This window comes from Zingiber officinale, chromosome 4A (assembly GCF_018446385.1).
Source record: "Zingiber officinale cultivar Zhangliang chromosome 4A, Zo_v1.1, whole genome shotgun sequence".
Classification (NCBI taxonomy): domain Eukaryota; kingdom Viridiplantae; phylum Streptophyta; class Magnoliopsida; order Zingiberales; family Zingiberaceae; genus Zingiber; species Zingiber officinale.
Genome location: NC_055992.1, coordinates 42,417,841 through 42,441,028, shown reverse-complemented (window position 1 = coordinate 42,441,028; position 23,188 = coordinate 42,417,841). Strand labels below are relative to the sequence as shown.

Genomic DNA, 23,188 nt, shown 5'->3' with positions numbered 1-23,188 from the left:
TTGATTCTTAACTTTTGTACTTTATCTATGGACTCCAATCCACTGCGTCAGTCAACTATCAAAATTTGTAATACTAAAGAGTGCAATGAGCTTATTTTGAAGTATTTTTGAGATGCACAAACTTAATACCCCAATCTCAATACTCTGGTACAAAACTCGTTGATGAGTTTAGAAACCTTAGAATCACTTCAAACTATAACTATTAAGGTCCTGGAAGCCTCCTAAGTGTAACTATGCCCTCAGACCTAGATTACAATCTAGATTGAGAGTTGTGGATTTTTAAATTATATACAATCTTGAGATAATTTGGCATAAGTTCATTAAAGGGTTTAGATCTTTCTATTCACTCACTAACACCACCTAAGAGTTTCTAAGACTCTCCTAGTTCAAACCATGGTAAGATTTTAAAAATTTAAACACTGTAAGTCCATTAGTAAGTTTAGCCAAAACTCGATAATAGCCTTAGGCACCTCGGAAACATTTTAAATCAGGTTCATTGCATTTCTTGCATCCTCTTGAATATAACTATGCACTCAAACATGGATTCTACAACCTAAATAAAGAGTTGTTGGTTTTTTGAAATTGACACGACCTTGATATGTTTTGTCACGAGCCCAATAGAGAACATAGGCTTATTGTACTCACTCACTAACACCACCAAATGATTTCTAACACTCCCTTGGTTTAGAACACTATAAGTCCATCGGTAAATTTTTTATCAAAACTCGTTGAAGGCCTTAGACACCTTATAAACATTTTAAATCAAGTTTGTTGCACTTCTTGCATCTTCCTAATTATAATCATGCCCTTAAACCTATATTCTACAGCCTAGATTGAGAGCTATGGGTTTTTAAAATTTTTACAACTTTGAGACAATTTGACATAAACTCATTAAAGGACTTAGCCTCTCATACTCACTCACTAACTCCACTAAAGGATTTCCAGGACTCCCTTGGTTCAAACCATGTTAAACTTTTGAAATTCTAGACATTGCAGGTACATCAGCGAATTTTTAACAAAAACTCATTAATGATATTAAACATCTCATAAACATCTCAAACCAAGTTCATTACACTCTTTACATGTTTATTAGTATAATCATGTCCTCACACTTAAATTTCATAACCTAAATTGGGAGTTAAAATTTTTTAAAATATTTACAACCTCATTAGATATAATTTTTACAATCTTAAAATAATTTAGCACAAACTCATTAAATATATAGCAATCGACTACTAATGAAAGAGCAGTCAACTACTATGAAGAGTATAATGAAAAATAGATATATATTTTGATAAATATAAAACTTGAGTGTGCAATTTTAATATTAAAAAAAATTAACTTCGCAATTCAATAAACTATCATTTTGTAAAAGATTGTGTAGTCCAGTGATATTTGACCTAATTCAGTGCATCCACCAAAACAATCAAGCGCCCAGATATAGAATAATCCTTGTATTAGTTCACCCTACACTAAGAAAATAATTTTATGGTATTGGAAAAATATATAGCATTACCCAGCAAGGTCATCTTCAACTACCACAACAACAACAAATACAAATATTAAAGTTGAAATTCTCACCAAATGTCTGTATATCTATATGTATCTTTCTCCATATACATGAGACCAGCACTAAAGAACTATTAATATAACAAATCTATATTTTTTTTATTATTAAGGCTGAAATTCCTATCTTATCTAGTCTCAAAGTGTACGACCGGATATCAAAAGGGCACTTGATGATTAATGTTGATTTTGTATGCGCTTCATCTTTTAAATTTTTTTACTGGGAAGAAAGCTAGAGGGAGGAGAAAAAAAACACTCATAAAATCATTATTTATGCACATCTTATCCCTTATTACCTCTCTTCTTCTCCCACGGATCTTTCATCGAGTAATGAGACCCTGTTATCCTAGTATTATTTTATGGTTGCACAAGTTCTAAATTCGAGCTGAGAATAAAAAACTAATTGAAAAAAAACGAGGGAAGGAAATAAAAAAAAAATGACAAACTTTATATGCCCCGAGATGGCGGCAGTTATTTTTAATAATAATTATTCCTCCAAAGATGAGAGGTACAAAACAACTGCCAGTGAACATTAGTAATTGAATGAGGAAAGAAACACACATTGATAGTGAACCCGTGAAAACAGAACAAGGTTCTCAATAATACATATAGATAGGCAGTTAAACCACAGTTCAGATTCAAAATACTAAGCTACCTTATTTCCTCAACCCTTGACCCAACTCCGAATCACAAATGTGCAGATAGACTGATATGCTGCCCATCAACCGGCCTTAACAATGGCTTTAGGAGGCTTCATTTCGAGTAATTATAGCTACAAACGAGAATAGCTAGTATAATTCTAGCGTACTGAATCTGGGTTAAACTTCAATGATTCTCTCCAAATGAGTTCTTTAATATCCTCTTCTGTATATGATGGATGCTCAAAATCGAAGCTGAATGGTGTAGAACAAACAGGTTCATCATTAATATCATGCAAAGATGCCAAGTAAGGATGATGAAGAGCTTCATGAACTGCACCAACAGAATAAACGTGAGCCTGTATGCTAGAAATAGAACACAGCTCCCTATCCATTTACTAGAAACAACTATGAAGTTAAACAAACCTGTAATTCTCTTGCTTGGATCAAATACAAGCATTTTTTCTAGCAAATCGATGGCTCCAATCGACATTGTGGGAAACCTAACACGAAAATTTTGTTTCGGATATTGAGGAAGCTGTCTCACATATCTACGGGCATTGTCACTTCGGAGAAAGCCAAGGCTCGAGTCATCAGGAGAACCTATTAGCTTACAATGATGAAAATACATTGAAGTGTCAGATTATTAGGAATCATTAGTCTGATTAAGAAAAATCTGAAGTGCAGAAAACAAGTTGAGTTACAGGTAAACATCATAGATTTGTAATTCACAAAAGCCATCTAACAATCAGTCTCATGTTTAGCACCAAGTCTCAATGATGTCCATCAACAAGATATTACCATTGCTAATGTATGTTTTACTATTATTTGGGCAGATAAATCCAATATTTAGATTGTTGTTTTCCTAATGCACCAGAAATTTACCCAAAAAACATTTATATTCATGCAACTACAGTCTACATTTCACCATTCTGCTGTGGATGGACTCTGATGTTGCAAAATGGCTCATATTGAAGCGAGATGCTTCCCTTAGTCCCATTTTGTTAGAGCTAAAATTAATGGATTAATGAGGTGGAGGGGTCAACTGCACTTCACTCACTATACATTTTGAGCTGCTCATCATTAGACCTCTCTCATGACCATGTAATACTTGATGACAGAGAAGACTTATTTTTCAGTATTAAAATCAGAGATGAGAAGACAAAGCCATAGTCAATGAACGTGGAATTATAGGAGATTAGATGCAGAATAAGTATAGCAAGGTTTAGGCATGCATGAGCTGCCTCGTGTTGAGTGACAAAGGGGTAAATATGGTCCTCTCTTGATTTCATATTATAAAGGAAGTTGTTGACAGTTAGCAGGTAGGTGGGGCAGTATTGTCACCCATTGACTAATCATTTTTGGTCAGTATGTCAGAGCCTCACTTGTAGTAGTATACTAGTCCATGAAGAATAATATGGATGAGTAACCAATTAGAGTTGGATACACCCCCTGAGGTGTCAACCAGACACTCATCGTGGTACTGCAATGGCACAATTGTGGTGTCTCTGTACATATGCACTTAAGACCATGATATTGACATATTACTCTACATCGCAGAAGAGGAATTGGTTGTTGGAGATGAGGACCAGGTGTCACTAGTATGCCCAACAGAAAGGAACATGCTTGATAATTTCAATAGATGCACTCAAGGAACTACCCAATATGTGTATAACTAGAAAAAATAAAGGTCAACGATAATTTTTTTTTCTTTAGCTGCTTTAAACCATAATCAGGTAATCTAATTGTGCAACTTAACTAAAACTAGATAAAAAGTAGCTTTGAGCAACGTGATCAAACACTCATCACAAAAAATTGAACAAAGCAAAATGTACTAGGTTTAGCATATGTGAAAGATCATGAGTAGCACAATATATCACTAGCATACACAAACATATTTGGTGCAGAAGCAGCAAGTTAATTATTTATTAGCTGAAAAGCTTAAAGTTAAAACATAACAATAACTTGATTTCACAAAAAGAAAGAAACATAATTGCAGAATGGCATAAGGCACATTCCTATTTAAGCGTGACTACCTTTTTCTTTGGCTGCACAATGCATTAAAGAAGTTTAGCCATGACCAAGCAGAATAAATTATCCCAAGGAAAAAACCAACATCAAATCGACACCAGTTAAGACAATAGGTAGAATGAGATTGAGTTGGAAAATGACACAAAAAAAACTCGAAGAAGAAATCCCTGAGTCCACATACTCAAAAGTAAACTGCAATTTAGCCACAACTATACCTCAGTTATTAGCCTTAGCTGATGAACATAGTCTTTTCCAGGAAATAAAGGTTCTCTTGTCACAATTTCACCAAGTATGCATCCCACAGACCAGATGTCTATAGCAGCAGTGTACTCTGAACAGTTTAGGAGCAATTCAGGTGCTCGGTACCACCGAGTGACGACATATTCAGTCATGAAATCAGTCTCAGATGTTGTTCTTGCCAATCCAAAGTCTCCAATCTTGAGGTCACAATTCCCATTTAAGAGCAAATTGCTTGGCTTAAGATCTCGATGCAGAACATTTGCTGAGTGCACATATTTTAGCCCTCTAAGTAATTGATAAAGAAAGAACTGCAAAAAAATACATAGTATGAGGATGAAAAAATAGCTAATAGTATTGCAAGCTATCATGCATCAAAACATATCAAAGTTAACTCAACAGGTAAGGTGTTGTATAGTTGTTGACAAATCTTGGAATCTATTCTCAAATTTACCAATAGAATATATATTGCAAATTCGTCATTCCAAATAAAAAATGCATCATAGGAACTATATGTGAGTTCCAATTCCAAATTTGCCCACCCCTCCTAAAATATGAACTGAAATGCTTGATCATTCCAACAAGAGGAAAAAAATAAGTTCTTAGAAAAAAATTAAACAATTGGAAAGCAATAAGAGAATACTGGCATGCACAGATATGTAGTTTCTAAATTGACAGAGAATGAGCAAGGCATGTGTGTTTTACCCAGCTATATCCCAAGGGTTGTAAACTAGGACATATTGTATGATTGTTCAAATTATGAAAACAATTAGAGCAAACACACAAAGAATACCTACTTTGCTAGAATCATTAAAGGTTGGCAAAATAAAACTACTTTTCAAGTAAAAAATTAAAGAAACTTAAAACTAGACTATCATCCCAATCATCTCATTCGGCCGATTTATTTTTAAAGGGTTAATTTTATTGTATTATGTATTTTGGTGACCTTAGTTTAACAATGAGTATGCTCCAAATAGAAGCAGAAGAATACCAAGTTCATCTAAAACTGAAAGTATTTGATTCAAAGAACTCTCACCATTGTAGTGGAAAAGCACTCGGCTAAGCAATGAGACAAAATTGAAAAACAAACAAATTATGAGACGTGATGAAGATGAACTTAATGACAAGTTCTACAAGCGTCAAACAAGAAGAAAAAAACATCTTCAAGCAAATATGTCAATCTTAAAATCCTATGGATCATATCAATACTGCAATATATTCCTCCTTCAAGCAGGTTCTCTTCCATCAGCAGAGTGGTAGCATCAAACCTGGCAATGATCGTCTGTCAATTGTTGGTTGGAGCGTATTATCTGGTGAAGATCAGTATCCATCAACTCATAAACAATGTAGACATCGTTGAAGTTTTCCCTATTTGGCGGGTGTATGATATCCTTAATTGCAATAACCTACATGAAACATAACACCTATCACAATGTGCGCACTATAAAAACTAAAGGCTCAATAAATAGATGTTTCAACACTTACATATTTAAAATACAAGTGCATATGTCCAAGAAAGATGAAACAGCAAGTCCAACTAAATGTTAACTCAAGGGCATGAATGACAGAGTTATGGACATGAATGACAAATAAAACTCATATCTTACTAAGTGTAGGTGTAACCAAGTTAAACTAAAGCAAAAAAGCAACAATAACAAGCCTAATTTGCCAATACAATCTTCTTGAAAATTTTCCCTTTTAAAATTACAAAGTAATTTAATTATTTTCCAAAACACTAAATATAGGAGAGTACAAAATTCAATAATTAGCAGTACTACCCTCATTCCTTTTGGTCAAAACTGTTATACCCCATATTGTTAATCCTGAAATCAAGCAAGGCATTAAGATCTGTTAAAGAGAGTATAAGAATTTATCAATGCAAAGGAAGGTAACATAAACCAAACTGTATCATCAATTCATACATAAAAATAAATATTCCAGACATAAAAGTATCTTTAAAGGGCCTACATCGTCTGAAGATTTGAGAAGAGAAGAGTTAAATGTCTATGAGAAGCAATCGTAGATACCGCTGTAGCAATGGTCTAGACCACAATAAAGAGGTTTATGTTGAATGACCAAACCATAGCTTCTTTGATGATTGTTAATCTAGAGCATAGTTAATAGTAATGTCCAGTTCATCAAATTTGGAATCCTAGAAATGCCTGAATAGGTCCCACTCATGTTCCCCATTCATATGAGTAAAATATAAGGCTTCTGAAGACTAAATACCTAATAAATATTTAGCATTCCAGACTAGCTTCGGAAATTCTGAAGATTAACATGTAGACCTTGTTAGAATAAATATTAAATAAAAAAGAAACATAATTAATGCAATAGGAACAATGTTAGGGTTGATTACCATCAATTGTCCCCACTATCAATATATAATCCTTATTATCATTTTACATATACATCTTTGTGTATTTACATATTTAAAATAGATCCCCAACAATTTACAAAGAGTTCCCCAATACACCCTCTAAAATTTAGTTAACAAATTTTATAAAGCCCATGCTTATTACATAGATAAACAATTCTAGGCCTCTCAAAATCAGTTGACAAATCTCATAATTAATTATTAAATTAAACAAATGAAAAGATGATCCTATTTTTAGCACTTTTTCCCTGATAGAGTGGCAAATTCATCTCTGTATGTTTATCCTTTCTAAGCTTTAAAATTTTCAGTCGTGTCGCAATTTTAGTCTCTAACCAAAAGAAAATAATTTTGTACCATATTGGGCCACGTAATATGGTTTCAACTTTTTTAAAATATAAGTGTACATTAATTTTAAATAAAAAAATCATTTTCATTAATATTTGATTAATTTGATGATTGCTATTGAGTTATATTTCAGGTGTTTACTTCTTGTTTAGTTCTTGGTATTACCTCTAATGTTTGGTGGCTATAAATATAAATTATTCTATTATTATTGTATAATTAAATAGTATTAATCACATAAAAGTTTTATTGCAAAGATGTCAAGTTTGGGCACTTGCATGTAAAATGGCCATAAAGATTTGTCAGTATTTCAACATCTTCAAATATAGAGTGCTTAGTTTTTTTATGATTATAGGCATTGCTTATGTTATATTATCTGTATGTTTTAACTTCAAATTATTCATGGATTTATGTAATTTTTATACTTAGATAATATATAGAAATGACATCTAAATTTGGTTTAAGAATGTTAAAAAAAAAAAAACCCCTTATTATGAGATGATGGGTTTGACTTGTTGATATAATGTAATAAAAGCAAATAAACATATTCCTCTTCCTAAAGAAAACTGATACAACACTAGCTCAGATTAAAATTTACACAAATAGATAAGATAAGTTTGTTGAAGTACACAACATGCCAACTTGCTAATACCAAAAAGAATGTAGATAAAATATATTAAAAATAGAAAAAAAAATTAAATAATATTTTAACTTAATTAAATAAATTTTCATTTAATTAAAGCATTTTGAAACCTAGTTGTTCCTTTATACTTGAACCAAAATTAAGAGAATGCACAAAGGAGGAGAAGCTCAACATGGTCTTTTCAAATCCTAATTATTCCTTCGCTTGCTCACACTCCTGCCCATCGCCGCACTTGTTGTGCCCATCACCAATCTCCCTCCAAGGTATTCTTCTCTCGCTCAATCTCTCTCTTCTCCCTCTCTCTCCTCTTTTATTTTCATAATGAGCTACTACTCTGATGTTGATTCTAAAGAGTTTCAATATCAATTGATGGTCAAAATGGTAAATTCCACCTATACCAACCAGCACGGTTAGACCCCTTAATCCATAATCCTCTCATGAAAAACTAAATTGGAAGTGACGTGTATATTAACTTAATTATCACAATATAGAGTCATCAACTAAATCATCAATTATTTCTCACATGTGGCTCAAATCATATCCCTGAATTCAGCCAAAACACTTTGACCTAGCTATAGAAGTTTTCTTCTTGATCTTTCAAGGATAGGTTGCTTCATTGCAGAACACAATAATCTAATGTCAATCACCTATCTCCAAGAGAACATTTCCCTTATACATATGTACCTACAATTTGAAAATGGTCATAACGACAATATAAAAGACCTTTTTGGTCTATTCTTTAAGTTCCAAATAATCCTGAGGTTATATCCTAATGATCATGACAAAAAAAATTAATTCAACACACTACAACAAATTATAGGCTAGATATAGTGACAATGAGATAGTTCAATTTAAAAACTAATCTATAGTACTGATGTGCGTAGGTTATATATATTTCCAGGTATTTTTAACACACACCTACTTGTATTTCATGAATATAATCTATGTTTTTTTCCACACTATTTCATTATTATGTCATACTTCCATCCTATTTTATTCGGAGATCTTCTCTTTGTATGTTTTGATTGACAAAACGTCATTTGAAACGAAAATGAAGCAAAGGCACACATTGAAACAAATTGTGAAAATCCAGCAACCTTGTCGTGCCCTTTGGCAAGGCCATGTAATCTCTCTCAAAACAAAGCCGGGATAGGTCGTGCCTCCCACCAGTAGCCAACACGGGCAACCGTATGAAAACACATGGTCGTGCCCCCTTCCATGGCTGAATCGTGTTCCGTCCGTGCCAAATGGCACGGTCGTACTATATTTCCAGAGACGCTTCAGAGGTCGGCCGTGCCAAATGGTGCAGCCGTGCCTCTTCACCCGAGGGCATCCATGCCACGGCCATGTGACGGAGAACACCAGGGGTTGTGTGGTGTGGAGTTGGGGTCGTGTCGTGCAAAAATAGAACTGTGTTGAATCTGGGCAAACTGTAGACTAATTTTGAAACAGCCATAATTTTGTGCTCAGTTGGAGTTATGGGTTGTTCTTTATACCAAAATATAGCTAACTTCAAGATGTACAACTTTTCTTCAGGGTTCAACAAAGAATAACACAGTCTAGCGTGCTAAAGGGTGCGGTCGTGCCTCTTAGCCATGGCCACATCATACCCTTCGCCTAGACTACAGACCAAATTTTGAACCACCATAACTTTCAGCTCAGTTGGAGTTACGGGTTGTTCTTTATATCAAAATGTCGATAATTTCAAAGGCTACAACTTTGGTTTAGAGTGGAACACAAGAAAACCAAGTTTAAGAAGTGAAAAACCCATTTTGGCAGTGCCTTATAAACCTGACAGATCTGGATAGTTTAGAGAAGTATAAAAGGGTCAAGAAACTCATTCATTGACTCATCTTGGGTTTAGGACTTCGTCCCTCTCCTTGGAGAAAGGTTCTCTCCTTATGGGAAAACCCTAGAGCTTCCATCTTCATCGATCCACACGATCCATCCACCTCCGGAGCAAGAAGTCCAACCTAGAAAACTGGCGACGCATTGCTAAGCATTTCTCTTGACCTTTATTTATAATTTGAGTTGTAGAATGTTATTCTTCATGTCTCGTTTGTTTCTTCTTTGCTATGGAATAGATTTCCGATTCTTAGGATGTAGGGAGTATTTGTGATGCGATGTTGATGTATAAACTATGTATATATCATTTCCTTGTTCAATAGCGTATTTATGTCATGTTTTATGTATATTGTGTCTTCTATGTGTTTGATGAAATGTATGAATGGTGTAAACATGTAGATGTGTATTAATTGTTCACCCCGTAGAGAGGATACTCTAGATTGTATGACCGGGGGCCTAGTGACAAGGATATCCCTTTAACCACATGACAATTCTTCAAAGGAAACATCTAATTAGGTTTAATGGGTAATCTCTAATCCTATGTTAATAAGTGTCCTATTTAATCTAGAGATTGTATGACTGGGGCCCTAGTGACAAGGGTATCCCTTTAACCGAATTTGCTAGGTTACCTCTTCTACTTAGTGCCATCAGATACCAATAGGGATAGCATTATAACATGACCATCGCGGGGTAGTGTCGGTATTTAGTTAGACTTCCTACATATGCATAAGGATAGAGGTAAGGAGACGAACAATGCATAGGGACATTAACTAGCTTCATAATAAAACCGAACTCCTAAAATCATTCCCCCAATCACTCTTTCCCTCTACTCTCTCTTCCCTTGCTCTCTTCCCTCTCTCTCCCAACTCTCTCTCTCTCTTAATCTCTTGCCTTCAAGCTCTCAACCAACCTTCAATTGTCTAGATAATTCACTGTGCGAAGTTAACTGGTACTTAGTCAACAGTCCCATATCGATATTTTTATTACTGGCAATGTAGTCGTGCACTTGCGACTTCGTAACAAGTACCTCCTTGCTTTACACATTAGCTCCTCTTATCCTAGTATCAATTTGAGATTTGGATCCTTTTGAGTGTCAACAAGTGTAAGCTCAAGTTCCTTAGACATATCTAACATATTTCAACCTGTAACCAGCATTGATGATATTGTCAATAAATGTTAACAAGGATATGCATTCTCGATCAAAGGTAAAATGAACAGACTATTGATATGATCATTGCAAAAGTTGAATGTACTAAACATGCCTTGTTTACTACATATATACAAAAAAAACTTTTCAGCTTATATAAAATTTCATATTTGAACAACAAACCCATAAGGCTGCTTCACTTATTAAGATCGCCATAAAGGTTGACATTCTTAATATCCACTTGATATTGGGGCCATTAGGACATTGTTACCAAAGCTAGGAAGAACAAAACTAAAGTAACATTGGCCTAATAAGAAAAGTGCTAATATCATCAACACTAAAAATATGAGTTTATGCCTTTAGCAACAAGAAAGACTTTAACCAATTGATAACACTTAAAACCAATTATATATTTTTCAAAAGAAGAGAAATCAACTCCCTTTTGAATGTGAAGTTGTCATCTTGTAGTTTGTCTCAACGTAGATCAGATAGTGCTTCTAAGATAGTCTTAAGAGTAGAATGTGAAGCTAAAGAAGAAACAAAAATAGAATAACATAGAAGGTTAGAATAAGAGATATAGCATGTGAGAAAGCATATTTCTAGATACTTTTGAAGAGTAATGGAAAGGTCCAAATTCGTGGCAGGACTGACATTGAAGTTAGTGTTTGTAATACTTGGACATGGGTGTTTTATGCCCAGGTTGACATGACCTGACATGAGTGAGGATATGACATAAGAGAATAAACAACTGAACTCGCCTATGAGATCAAGACAAAAGAAATGAAAGAAACTTACTTGTGATACGCGTTGTGTTGGGAGTAAGTGGAATTCAATGACATTGTGCATGAGGATGGGAGAGTAAAACTATATTGGTTCCACATAGGGAAGGAATTTTAAAGTTCAGTGGTGCCACCTGCAGTGGTGGAACTTGGTGCTTGCATCGTTGTGGGAGGGGAGAGCATGACTGAAGAGGGAGGAATCTTGATTGGGGTAAGGGAAATAAGGATATATTTTGTAACTTATAAAGTATTGATTATTATGTTATAATATAAGTTATAACCAGGGTTTAAAGTTTCCTATCGTACCGATCGACACAAATGAAATTTTTAATTCTATCCGCCAATCGATACGACACTGGATTTGGCACAGAGACAAAGAAGAGAAGAGAAAAACTTTACTTGCGACAATGGATGATAGCGGCGAAGCAAGAGGTAGAATAACCAAAACTCCAATAGACTCCAACAACGTAGGGCCTCCGCTAGGCCCTTCACAAGGATGCGATGGCCTCATGGCTGCCTAACCTAGCCTCCGTGAGCTAGTAGCGACCTCACAACGGCCACGCTAGGCCGCAAGGCTGTGGTGGCCTCGCGGAGGTAAGCCTGCAAGGTATTACGATCTATGTTTTTTTTCTCTCTTCCCCATTTCTTTAATCTCATTCCTATCCCATCCCTTTTATTTTATTTTATTTACTATTAATTGCTTTCCTTTCCTACTAATTTCTTTCCCCTTTTTCCTTTTCTCTTTATCCTTTTCCCTTTGTTTCTTTTGTTCCATTCCCCTACTAGTTGATTACTTTCCCTTTTTATATTTATTTTCTTCCTACTAATTCCTGACCTTTTCTACTAATATTTTCCCTTTTTTTTCTTTCACTAATTTTTCGCCTTCTCCTTTTTCTTTATTTTTTTTTCTTCATTTCGTCTTTCATTTATTAATTTTTTAATGTTCCTTTTTGTTTCCCCTAATTTACAAAAATCTTTTCTCTTCTTCTTTAGACTAATTTGTTTTTTTCATAGAGATATAAAAAAATATAATATAATATAATTAATTTTATGTAATATACTATTATTTTGATTAAACTTTAGACCAAATTATTCTTAATCTTATAATATAATATAATTCTTAATCTATACTATATTTTATATTTAAAAAAGTATTGAAAATACGATACGGTACCGAAATCGTATTGTTCTGGTCATAAACCGAAACTCTAATACAGTTTGAAATTTTAAACCTTAGTTATAACTCAGTTATAATTACTATATATTACAAGTTATAACTTAGTTTAGTTAACTTATAATATAGATAAATTAATTTAGCTTATAGTCAATCAAATATCAGTATTTAAATTTTAAGATTAATTGCATCCCAATACTGGTATGTTAAATTTGGACCCTTTTTATCAAGTGTCGTTGTCCTCATTTTTAAAAAGTCGCATCTAACACTTGAATCTGAAATGGGTATAGTAATATAGGTTGCCATTAGAGGAGTAACGGAGTCTCATGGAGGGAGTGTAGCGTGCTCACATCCTTGCTTTCTGCTATAACCTTGGGAGTGACTAAAGCTCTAATGCTTGTATCTCTGCAAGAGAAGATTGTGAAACAGACTAGCTGGAATAGGGAATACCACCATTACAAACATAGAAATGGTGGCATGTAGCTGCTAATACTATCTTCATAACTCAAACATTAGGCGTGACCTAAAGCAAGCTTGCAACCAGCCAATGTGGATTATCATCTTTATATAGCATTTGCATAGCAAGAAGAGATTCCTAATCACCTCATAAGCATGAGTGTATTGTCAATGAAAACACCTCTCACTCATGTCCATGTCTCATGACATAAGAAATATTAAAAGATGCTCATCAATTTTGGATCAAAAATTTACCAAATGAGAAGCAACTGAACATCAGGAATATCAACGTCTATTGTTACCTATAAACTACTCTTTAAGAGCAACATCGCAAGTGTCCTTATTCTGTCCATTCAACTTTTGAGTGGTCATAGCTAGGGAATCAGAAAAACTTGGAAGTGTTATGAGAGGAAAAGACCGTAAAGTAGTCAACAAATGTGATCTTTGAGTGCTTTATTGGGCATTAATTAAGGAATAACTACGGATTTGAAAGGGGCACTTCTGTACACAACGGCACCATATCAAATTTTGGTTTAAATGACAACAATTTTAACAAAGTCAGAATGCAACACCAGATCAATTTCAACAACTTAGTGCAATTGTTGATGAGCTGAGGCAGTGAATCTCGGTAAAGAATAAAAGAATTTCAAGCTCAAACTTCAATAGTGAAAATGATTTGCAGGTAGTGGGCAACAAGGCCTTGATGGCGCTTTTGCAGTTTCAACTAAAGCTAAGGCAAATTATTTGCCGCCATCAATGAAAAAGGCCTAGAGAAGGAAGTCAAATGATGAGAAATGGTGGACCGTGCAATACTAAACGGCCAATATGCATAGACGGTGAGTGATGAAACATGCAGATATCGATTCCTTTAGCCACATATTAGTGCACTGACAAAGAGAGAATGAGGAGAAATCTTATGAGACAATTTCTCAAGTAGGTTGCTCATTATGGCAATGCAAACAGCACGCAATAAACAGAGAAGGGGGAGAAGTACTCGACAAAGGAATTGATAGCTCTGATACCATATACAACAACAACAATGACAATCAAGTCTTATCCTACTAGGTGGGATCGACTATATGAATGATTTTACGCCATTGGACTCTATCCCCTACTATATCATCATCTATACTTAAATAAATTTTATTTTTTTTATTATTGCTAACCAAGTTTTTTTTAGTGTTCCTCTTCTTCGATTGATGTGCATGATCGCCTAACATTTATTGGTCGTTTAAGTGCATGTTCGTACCATCTTAAACATGTCTCTCAAAGTTTTTCCTCAATAGGTGCAATTCCGACTTTCTCTTTAATGCTCTCATTTCTTATTATGTTCATCCTCATATGTCTACACATCCACCATAACATCCTCATCTCTGCAACTCTCATCTTCTGTCCATGTGCTTAAGTCATAGCCGAACATTTAACTCCATATAACATAATAGGTAGAATCTTCAATTTGGGTTGGGCCTCGGATTGACCAGTCCTACCAAACAATTTAAGCAGGTTGGGTTGAAATTTTATCAACTCAAGCCTGCTGTGGGTCGACCCGCCTAGGCTCGCGGCCAGGCAAGTCGATCCGCGACGGGCTTGGATTGGCTCGCGAGTTGAAAAGCACATGTAAGCTAAGTTTCATGTCAATTTATTATTTTTTTTTATAATTTTGAAATAAAAATAATACTTTTCATCAAATATGTGTACTCGTGTGTGTCCATTTACATTTAAAATATCTATTTCTAAATATATTTGATTGATAAAATCTTTCCAAAGTAAAACGTTGAAGATATGAAACTTTTTTAAATTTTTTTTTAAATTTTTATGTGCCCGTAGGTTGGCCCGCCTAACCCACAACTTGCCTTCGATTGGGTTACAGATTTCTCAATCCACCAAGATGATGGGTCGACCTGCCCTGCCAAATGGTTGGCCTACCACGAGCTGACCCGCCAACCACGAGTCAACCCATCTGATAGCTCTAATAGTAAGTCTAACTACAATTTTGTAGAACTTTCTTTTAAGTTTTAGAGATACTTTACAATCAAATAAAATACCCGACACTTTCCTCCATTTCAACTATCATGTTTGTATTTTATGTAAGATATTTCTCTCAATCCTTCCATTTTATAAAAATGATCATAAATATTTAAAGCTCTCAATTCTGGACAACTCGTCATCTCCTATCTTACTAATTGTCTCATTACGTCTAATATTGCTAAACTTTTCCCGCCAAGATTCTAGTTTAGCATTTACTCTATTTCATTTACCAAAACAATATCATCAGCAACAACATGCACCACGGTACTATGTCTTGAATGTGTGTAGAGTTGTGTGTAGAGTTCGTCCTTAATTAGTGTAAAAAGATAGGGACTTAGAGTTAATTCTTGATGTAACCCTATATTTATTAGAAATGCTTTAGTTACTCTTTTTACTCTAGTCGTTACATGCTCATACATATCCTTAATTATTTCAATATATGTTGCGCTAGCACCTCTCTTTTCTAGAATTCTCCATATAATTTCTCTTATAACTCTATCATATTTTTTTTCTAAGTCAGTTAATACCACATGTAGATCTTTTTTTTTTGCTTCCAATATTTTTCAATTAGTCGTCTAAGAAGATGTATAGCCTCTATTGTCGACCCTCTAGGCATGAACCCAAATTAATTTTCGGTTATCGTGATCCTTAATTTTTTTTCTATTACTCTTTCCTAAAGTTTCATGGTATGACTCATTAGTTTAATACCCCTATAATTTGGACAATTTTGTACGTCTCCCTTGTTTTTAGATAAAGGAACTAGAATACTTACCCTCCATTGATCAGGTATTTTTTTCATTCAATATCATATTAAATAATTTTATAAATCATTAATACCTTGTTTCTCTATGCATTTCTATACCTCTATCGGAATATCACCTGGTTCAATGGCTTTCCATTGTGCATCCCATTTAAAACTTGTTCTACTTCTGAAGTTTGAATTTTACTATAAAAATTTAAATTTATATACTTATTTGACCTACTTAAAATACCTAGGTTAAGTTGGTCACCTAAACCTTCATTAAAAAGTTGATAAAAATACCTCTTCCACCACTCTTTTATTTTTCCAATATTTACTAGTACTCTATTATATTCATCTTTAATACATTTTATTTGAATAAGATCTCTTGTCTTCCTTTCTCTCACATTAGCTATGTTATAAATGTCTCTTTTCCCTTCTTTTGTATCCAACTTTTGATATAATCGTTCAAAGTTTCATAATTTGCTTTATTTGCTACTTTGTTAACATCTTTTTTAGTTAATTGTATATTTTTTTAAGTTTTCCTCATTCTTACAAATATAAAATTCCTTATAAGTTGTTTGTTTTTCCTTCACTTTATCTTGTATTTTCTCATTCCACAACCAATATTCCTTACTTAGTAGTGCATGTCCCTTTGACTCACTAAGTACACTCTTAACTACTATTTTTAAATTTGATATAATCTTATCCCATGTCACATTAGAGTCACCGTATATTTCACCTAATGTTTGTATTCCTACCTTCTTCTTAAATAAATACATTTTTCTTCTCGTCCTTTAACTTCCACCAATTAATTCTAGGAGTCGTATATATGTTTTTTCTATTGATACTATGCTTGAGGCATATATCCAACACTACTAACATATGTTGGGAAATTAAGCTTTCTCCAAGGATGACCTTACAATCTTTACAAATCTTCCTATCTCTCTTCCTAATCATAAGAAAGTCAATTTGCGATTTATTATTCCCAGTTTTGAATATGACCAAGTCATCTTCTCTTTTCTTAAAAAAAACATATTAGATAACATAAGGTTATATGCTATTGCAAAATCTAATATAGCTTTCCCTTCTTCATTTCTCGTTCCAAATTTATAACTCTCATGTACCTTTCATATTTCTTATTTTTCACTCTGGCATACCCATTTAATTCACCTCCTATTAATATCATTTCATTTGGCAGAATATTTTGTAATACTTCATGTAGGTTGTCCCAAAACCTTGATTTAGTAGCTTCATCTAATCTTACTTGCGGTGTATACATGTTAATTGCGTTCATAGTTTCTTTCACCACTATTATCTTAAGGGTTATAATTTTATCTCCATTTTTAACTACTAATGCAATTTCATCTTTTAACGAACTATCTGCAACAATACTCATTCCATTTCTTGTTTTACACTTTCTTGTATAAGATAACTTAAAACCTGAATTTTCTATCATCTTTGTCTTCTCATCTACTCATTTTGTCTTTTGTACACACAAAATACTAATTTTTCTCCTAATTATCACATCTACCACCTCCATTAATTTACTAGTGAGGATTCCTATGTTCCATGTTTCAAATCTTAGACTATTAGTTTTCCTATAATTTTTGTTCTTATCCAACTTATGGTGTGAGAACTCTTGTCTATTTAACACTACACCCAAGTTTCATGGAGATGTAGCGGTCCTTGCTAATATGTTACAGTTGAACCTGCAACGCAAACTCTTGCATATTTAGCACTATACCCAAGTTCTGAAGATGTAGCGGTTCTTGCCGAGACGTTACAGTCGGACCCTACAATACGTTCCTTTAAGAGAAAGACCTAACATTAGCACAATAGTTTAATGAATTCATTCATGGAATATTTGTCCTAATTTAACGCTTGTTGGCAACCTAAGATAATCTTCCTCCTTTATCCGGGCTTGGGACCGACCATGACTAGTTCGTCATGGGAGGTCCAATACCATGTACTGGAAAAACTATCAAGGTTAATTATTCTAGTTAGTCCACTGTGTTTATATATGTTACCTTATTTATTATGTTGCATATACATCACTATGTATTTACATGTTTACGATATGTCCCAACCTAGAAAACTAGTGTACTACATCAATCAGTTGTTGAAAAGAGACCAAGCAAAAACATAGTTGGTGAATTATAGTGAAATCATGATTAGCATTAAATGGTGATCCACTTTAAATGCTAAGTGCCTTAATTTAATTGTCCAATCATAGATTGGCAATTATGGAGACATGACAAACAATTTTGAAGGCCATATGCAGCAGATATTTGAAATAAAAATAATGGCACCAAAAGCAGCATCAAAAAAAAAATTTATTTCTACTTCTGTGACCGCTTAGAATGCACAAAACCTAAATAAAGAATTTTGTGTAGGAACAATACAACTATCAGAAAATTAACAAATGCAGACAAGTCATGGAGAAGTTAAAGAGGAACAACAGTCAAGTTAATATAAAGAACTTCTTATCTATAAACAACTTGAGAGAAACCAGGCAATGAAGAAATTATGTCAGGCTGAGACAAGTAAACTTACATTCTCATGATCCATATGTCTAAGAAGCTTGATTTCTCGCAAGGTTCTCTTGGCATCAATCCTATTATCAAATGCATTGCCAATCTTCTTTATCGCCACCTCTTCACGAGTCTGAGAATTCCATGCAGCACTAGAAACCAGAGGAACCAATAGCTCCTTTTAATTATAATAATTGAAAAGAAATAAACTAATAGCTTTTTCCAATGACAGAGAAATTATTCGGCACTAAGAACATGCAGGAAAAGAAATAGAAGTATTTCCATGATACTATCTTGATTTCAGAAATTGCTTGAAGAAAATGTTGCAGAAAAAATGACACTTTAGAGAACCAATAATGATTTTTAGCGATGGCAACTGATTTTTAGATGCTAGTTTAACATGGCTTCGTTCAATTCAAACTTCTAGTTACCAGAGAAACAGAAAGGGATCTGATTTCTAGTCATTACTCTTATCACTTATAAGAAGACCATAAAATGGCATTTACTGGCATTGATAAGTAAACAATGGGGACCATAGTTAACATGTTAATTCTTGCATCGTTGCAAGACTTACTATCAAAGACAGAAGACCAGTGTCCTAAAAAAACTCCAGGTGAGTGTTAGATAAGGAAAACATTGCATATGCGACATGAAGTCACTTTAGATAGTTAGATGCCTAGGCAGGGTAGCCGAGTGTCTATGTGGGCCAAAGTGGGTGCAAAAGTGGAGCTAAGCGGGGCATCTATGCACTGAAAGGAAAAAAACTAGGTTTGGTTCATTTATGCTCTCTTGTGAAAGTGAAACAATAAATCATGATTTTGATGTGGTAGCATATAACTTGTAAGTGTTGATTTCAACATTTGTTTTGCAAGTGATAGACACTTTAAATATATGCATATTATTAACATAGGACCAAATCCACATCATATATTGTGTTTTGCATTGTATGATTCTTTATATAATTTTTAAGAGGAATTATAAATTGAGTGGATTGGTAAGTATTTTTTATTTTATTTTTCATAATCCAATTGTCCAGTTCTTATGATCCAACTAATCCTGGAGGTGATCGCCTGGCCCCACAGAAGTTTCTTACAAGTCCCCAAGAGTAAATCACGGAAGCGCATCATCAAGTCGTCGGCAGCCAACCCCCGTGGTCTTGACCGTCCCTATAAGATCGTTCAACACCAAATCGGCACTCTGCTCATGAAAGCAAACTCATGGGCTTTTTCCACGGTTCCGCCCATGGGTACTTCAGCCCACGAGCATAATGCATATGCTCTATGCTATTGACCATACATGTCCTTGTGTAATGCATATGCTCTATGAAGTTGGTTGATTGCCTATCAAGTGAAAACTCCTTATAAAATCTTACAGATAACTAAAAGGTACTCTAAAAAAGCAATAGCTGTGTTACACATATGCCCCCAATTACCCTTCAGCAAAGATTTCCAGATTCAGAAAGAAAAAGGAAGTAAAATGATCATGAACAGTCATAGCTATCTGCAGTACTGCCATCTACCATGTAACGCTCAACCACATCCATAAATCAATGCAAAGGAAAGCGTTTTAAGCAAGAAACTCAGTCGCTTATCATCCCAAGCCATTTTCCTTTTCTCAAGATCTTTTCTATGTAGACACATAGCTACGAGATTGTCTTACTAGTAGGCATAGAAACTAATATATTTGCTACAACAAAGCCCTGCCTCAAGAATACTTTTTGGATCTGCGTCAACAGTAATGCCAAGTCAATTATACTAGATCAAGAATCACCCGAATTGAATCCTACCCTCTCTTCGACCTTCTAATTTATCCGAACTAAATAGAGTAAAAAAGCGAAAAAAAAAAAAGGGATCAAAGAACAAAGGCAATATCTATCAAAGAAAGGCGAAGCAGCTCCAGAGGTAGAGAAAGGTTGGAATCACCAGACGATGCCGTAGGCTCCGCGGCCGATGGGGCGAAGCGGGGGCACGTATTTCGCCGTGACCTCAAACAGGTTTCCGTACACGTTGTACTGGACGTACCGGCCTCCATGGGTAGGGATGCCTTTGATGTGCCCCTCCCCGGAGGCGGCGGCGGCGGCGGACTCCATGCAATGGCCACTCCAGCAGAGATGGGAGAAAAGGAAGAGGGGAAGATGAAGATCTCGTGAAGGAGAAGGGGAGGGAGGTGAGAGAGAAGGGAAAGGAGAGGAGCAGAGGGGGAGCTCGTGAAAGGGGGGAGTTGGGAGTTTATTTGCTTCGCTGTGCTTCTTGTGGTAACTTCGCTTACCGTCGCTTTCGACCGCTTTGCGAGATATTTTGATTTGAGATCAAAAAATAAATAAGTAAATAGTGCAGTACCACTTTTTAAATATTTTTCAAAATGCCCTCAAATTTTTGAATCGTCAAAGCCACAGCGGCCGGAATATCCCCTCGACCATTATTAGCATTTAGCAACAGGAGAGTCAGATGGTGGCCACGTTGTTTGCACGTGATCGGGTGGGACTCTAAATTGTTTTTCATAATTTTTCTAAATGAAATTAAATAGTTTAAAATAAGTTTTCTAAAAATAAAAAATTATGCTGTACGATTCTATACGACCCACATTAAACTTTTGTTTTAGCCTGGTCTTTAAGTATATGGAGAAATTTCTCAATATTTTATCATTGATTATGATTTCTTTCCTCGTAGATTCCTATCATTAGCACTGTAAAAAAGTCGAGTCGAGTCGAATTTTGGGGTGTTCAAAGTTGTTTGATAACGTAATCAAGCCGAGCTGAGTCGAGCTTAAAATGAACCAAGCTTTTGAAATGAATATTCAAGCTTGGTTTGGTTTATTTTTTATGAGCTTAAATTATTTGAAGTTTGGCTTGAGCTTAGTTCGTTTAGATGTTATCAAGCTCTCAATTCAAGCTTAGCTTGAGCTTGGCTTGAACTTGGTTTGGCTTGGATCGATTAGATGTTATCAAACTCTCAATTCAAGCTTGTTTGATTGTTTGAAACTTTTAATTGTTTGATTGGTTATTGAGATTGATAATTTAAATTTATTTATTTATTTTATTATTTATTTAGCATATTGAAAAGAGTTTTATTAATGAATATGGTTCATGAACGTTGTTCACGAACGTTGTTCACGAACGTTAACGAGCTGAACACATATGTGTTCAAGCTTGTTTGTTTAGCTTAACGAGTTGTTCAAGCTTGTTTGTTTAATTAATCTTATTTATATTGAACGAACATAAACAAGCTCTTACCAAGCCGAACACCAAACTTGTTTACAAATACTTTGTTCATTTACAACCCTACCTGTCAATATCAAATTCAGCATGTATAATTACTAAAAATCACTAAATGAGAAGTGTGACAAATAGGAGTAACATGCAATTCCATCTCTTTAAAAAAAAAGTTAGGTAGTTGGGCAATTAACCAAACGGCACACGTTGAATTTTGAATTTACTAAAATATACAATGTAGTTTATTTTTATCAAAAGGCATAGTCAATATATGATATTCCACTTCTACCTCTCTCCTCCCATTAAACTACCCTTTCCTTACACCATTTTTTAAGGCATCTAAACCTCATTTTAATCATTTTGATTTAAAAATAATATTGATGGTTAGTATGCTGATGAAATTAATATTTTTTTTCTCTCTCTCTCAGCACGTGCAGGCCTAATATTTTTTCTTAACTCTCCGATGATAAAAACCTAGTGCTATATTTTAGTGGTGAGATCGCCCTCCATCGAAAGCCTACGCGAGTGTGTTCGTGTGTTCCTCAGGCGGCGTCAAGGGTTTTCGATGAAATCCACACATATCGCCTCTCTACAGTAAAGGGTTTAGGGTTTTTGTCAATAGTCTCATTTCATAATGGCACAAGGAAGTGTGGCGAGCGTTTCAACCTCTACTATTCAATTATCTAAAAATCTATCTATCATTGACATGTTCACCTTAAAAACTCATAGGACCTGACTAGGTTAAAACAACACTGATGCTGGATATATATATCCAAAACAATGTTCATCTGAACTTGAAAAAGCTCAACCAGTTTGGGTTTGGTTATTAATAATTTTAATTTTTAAAAATTATAGACTTCAGTTGATGTCCGATAGAAACTGTATTGGAACAGTGTATTAAGTTATGTTAACAGTTTTTTTCGAGTATCCACAATAAAAGGAAGGCATTATATATGGATCTTATTTTACATGATCGACACATAATAATGATCAAACAATCTCCCTTTAGTATTTTCTTAAACATACAAAATATGCAGCATATCTGTGATATGTTGGTTAATATATTTCAAAATTGGGATTCTACTTCTCAAACCTTTAGATTCTCAGGTGCAACTTCTAATTGTGAATTTTAAGCACAAAGTAGTATGTAGTATAGTAAAATAAAATAGTTTGAAAAACTTAATATTTTTTTATTTTGGTCAGCAGATGGCCCTAGTGTTAGGATATCATGCTCAACGAGGACCTGAAATGATCTCATATCAGGCCCAACATAGGCTTGATATGATCCCATATCAAGCTCAATGTGGGCTTGATACGTTGGGCCTAATGTTATCCTATATTAGATTCTTCGTGTCGTAGAAGATAACTAATCATTTAAGTTTTTCAAGTGTACTGATTGCCTTCATTAGAAGAGACGTTTCTTTTTTGCTTGGTATTGCGG

General features: G+C 34.5%; 1 protein-coding gene across 1 annotated transcript; it reads right to left on the bottom strand.

Annotated features, from left to right (window-relative positions):
- Window positions 1–2,004: 2,004 nt before the first annotated feature.
- LOC121969857 (mitogen-activated protein kinase homolog MMK2-like) lies at window positions 2,005–20,761 on the bottom strand. Its single transcript, XM_042520134.1, has 6 exons — window positions 20,459–20,761; window positions 18,559–18,688; window positions 5,741–5,878; window positions 4,451–4,783; window positions 2,631–2,814; window positions 2,005–2,538 (listed from the first exon to the last, which is right to left on the bottom strand). The coding sequence occupies exons 1-6, from the start codon at window positions 20,623–20,625 to the stop codon at window positions 2,366–2,368; spliced, it is 1,125 nt and encodes a 374-aa protein (XP_042376068.1). The 5' UTR covers window positions 20,626–20,761; the 3' UTR covers window positions 2,005–2,365.
- Window positions 20,762–23,188: the final 2,427 nt, after the last annotated feature.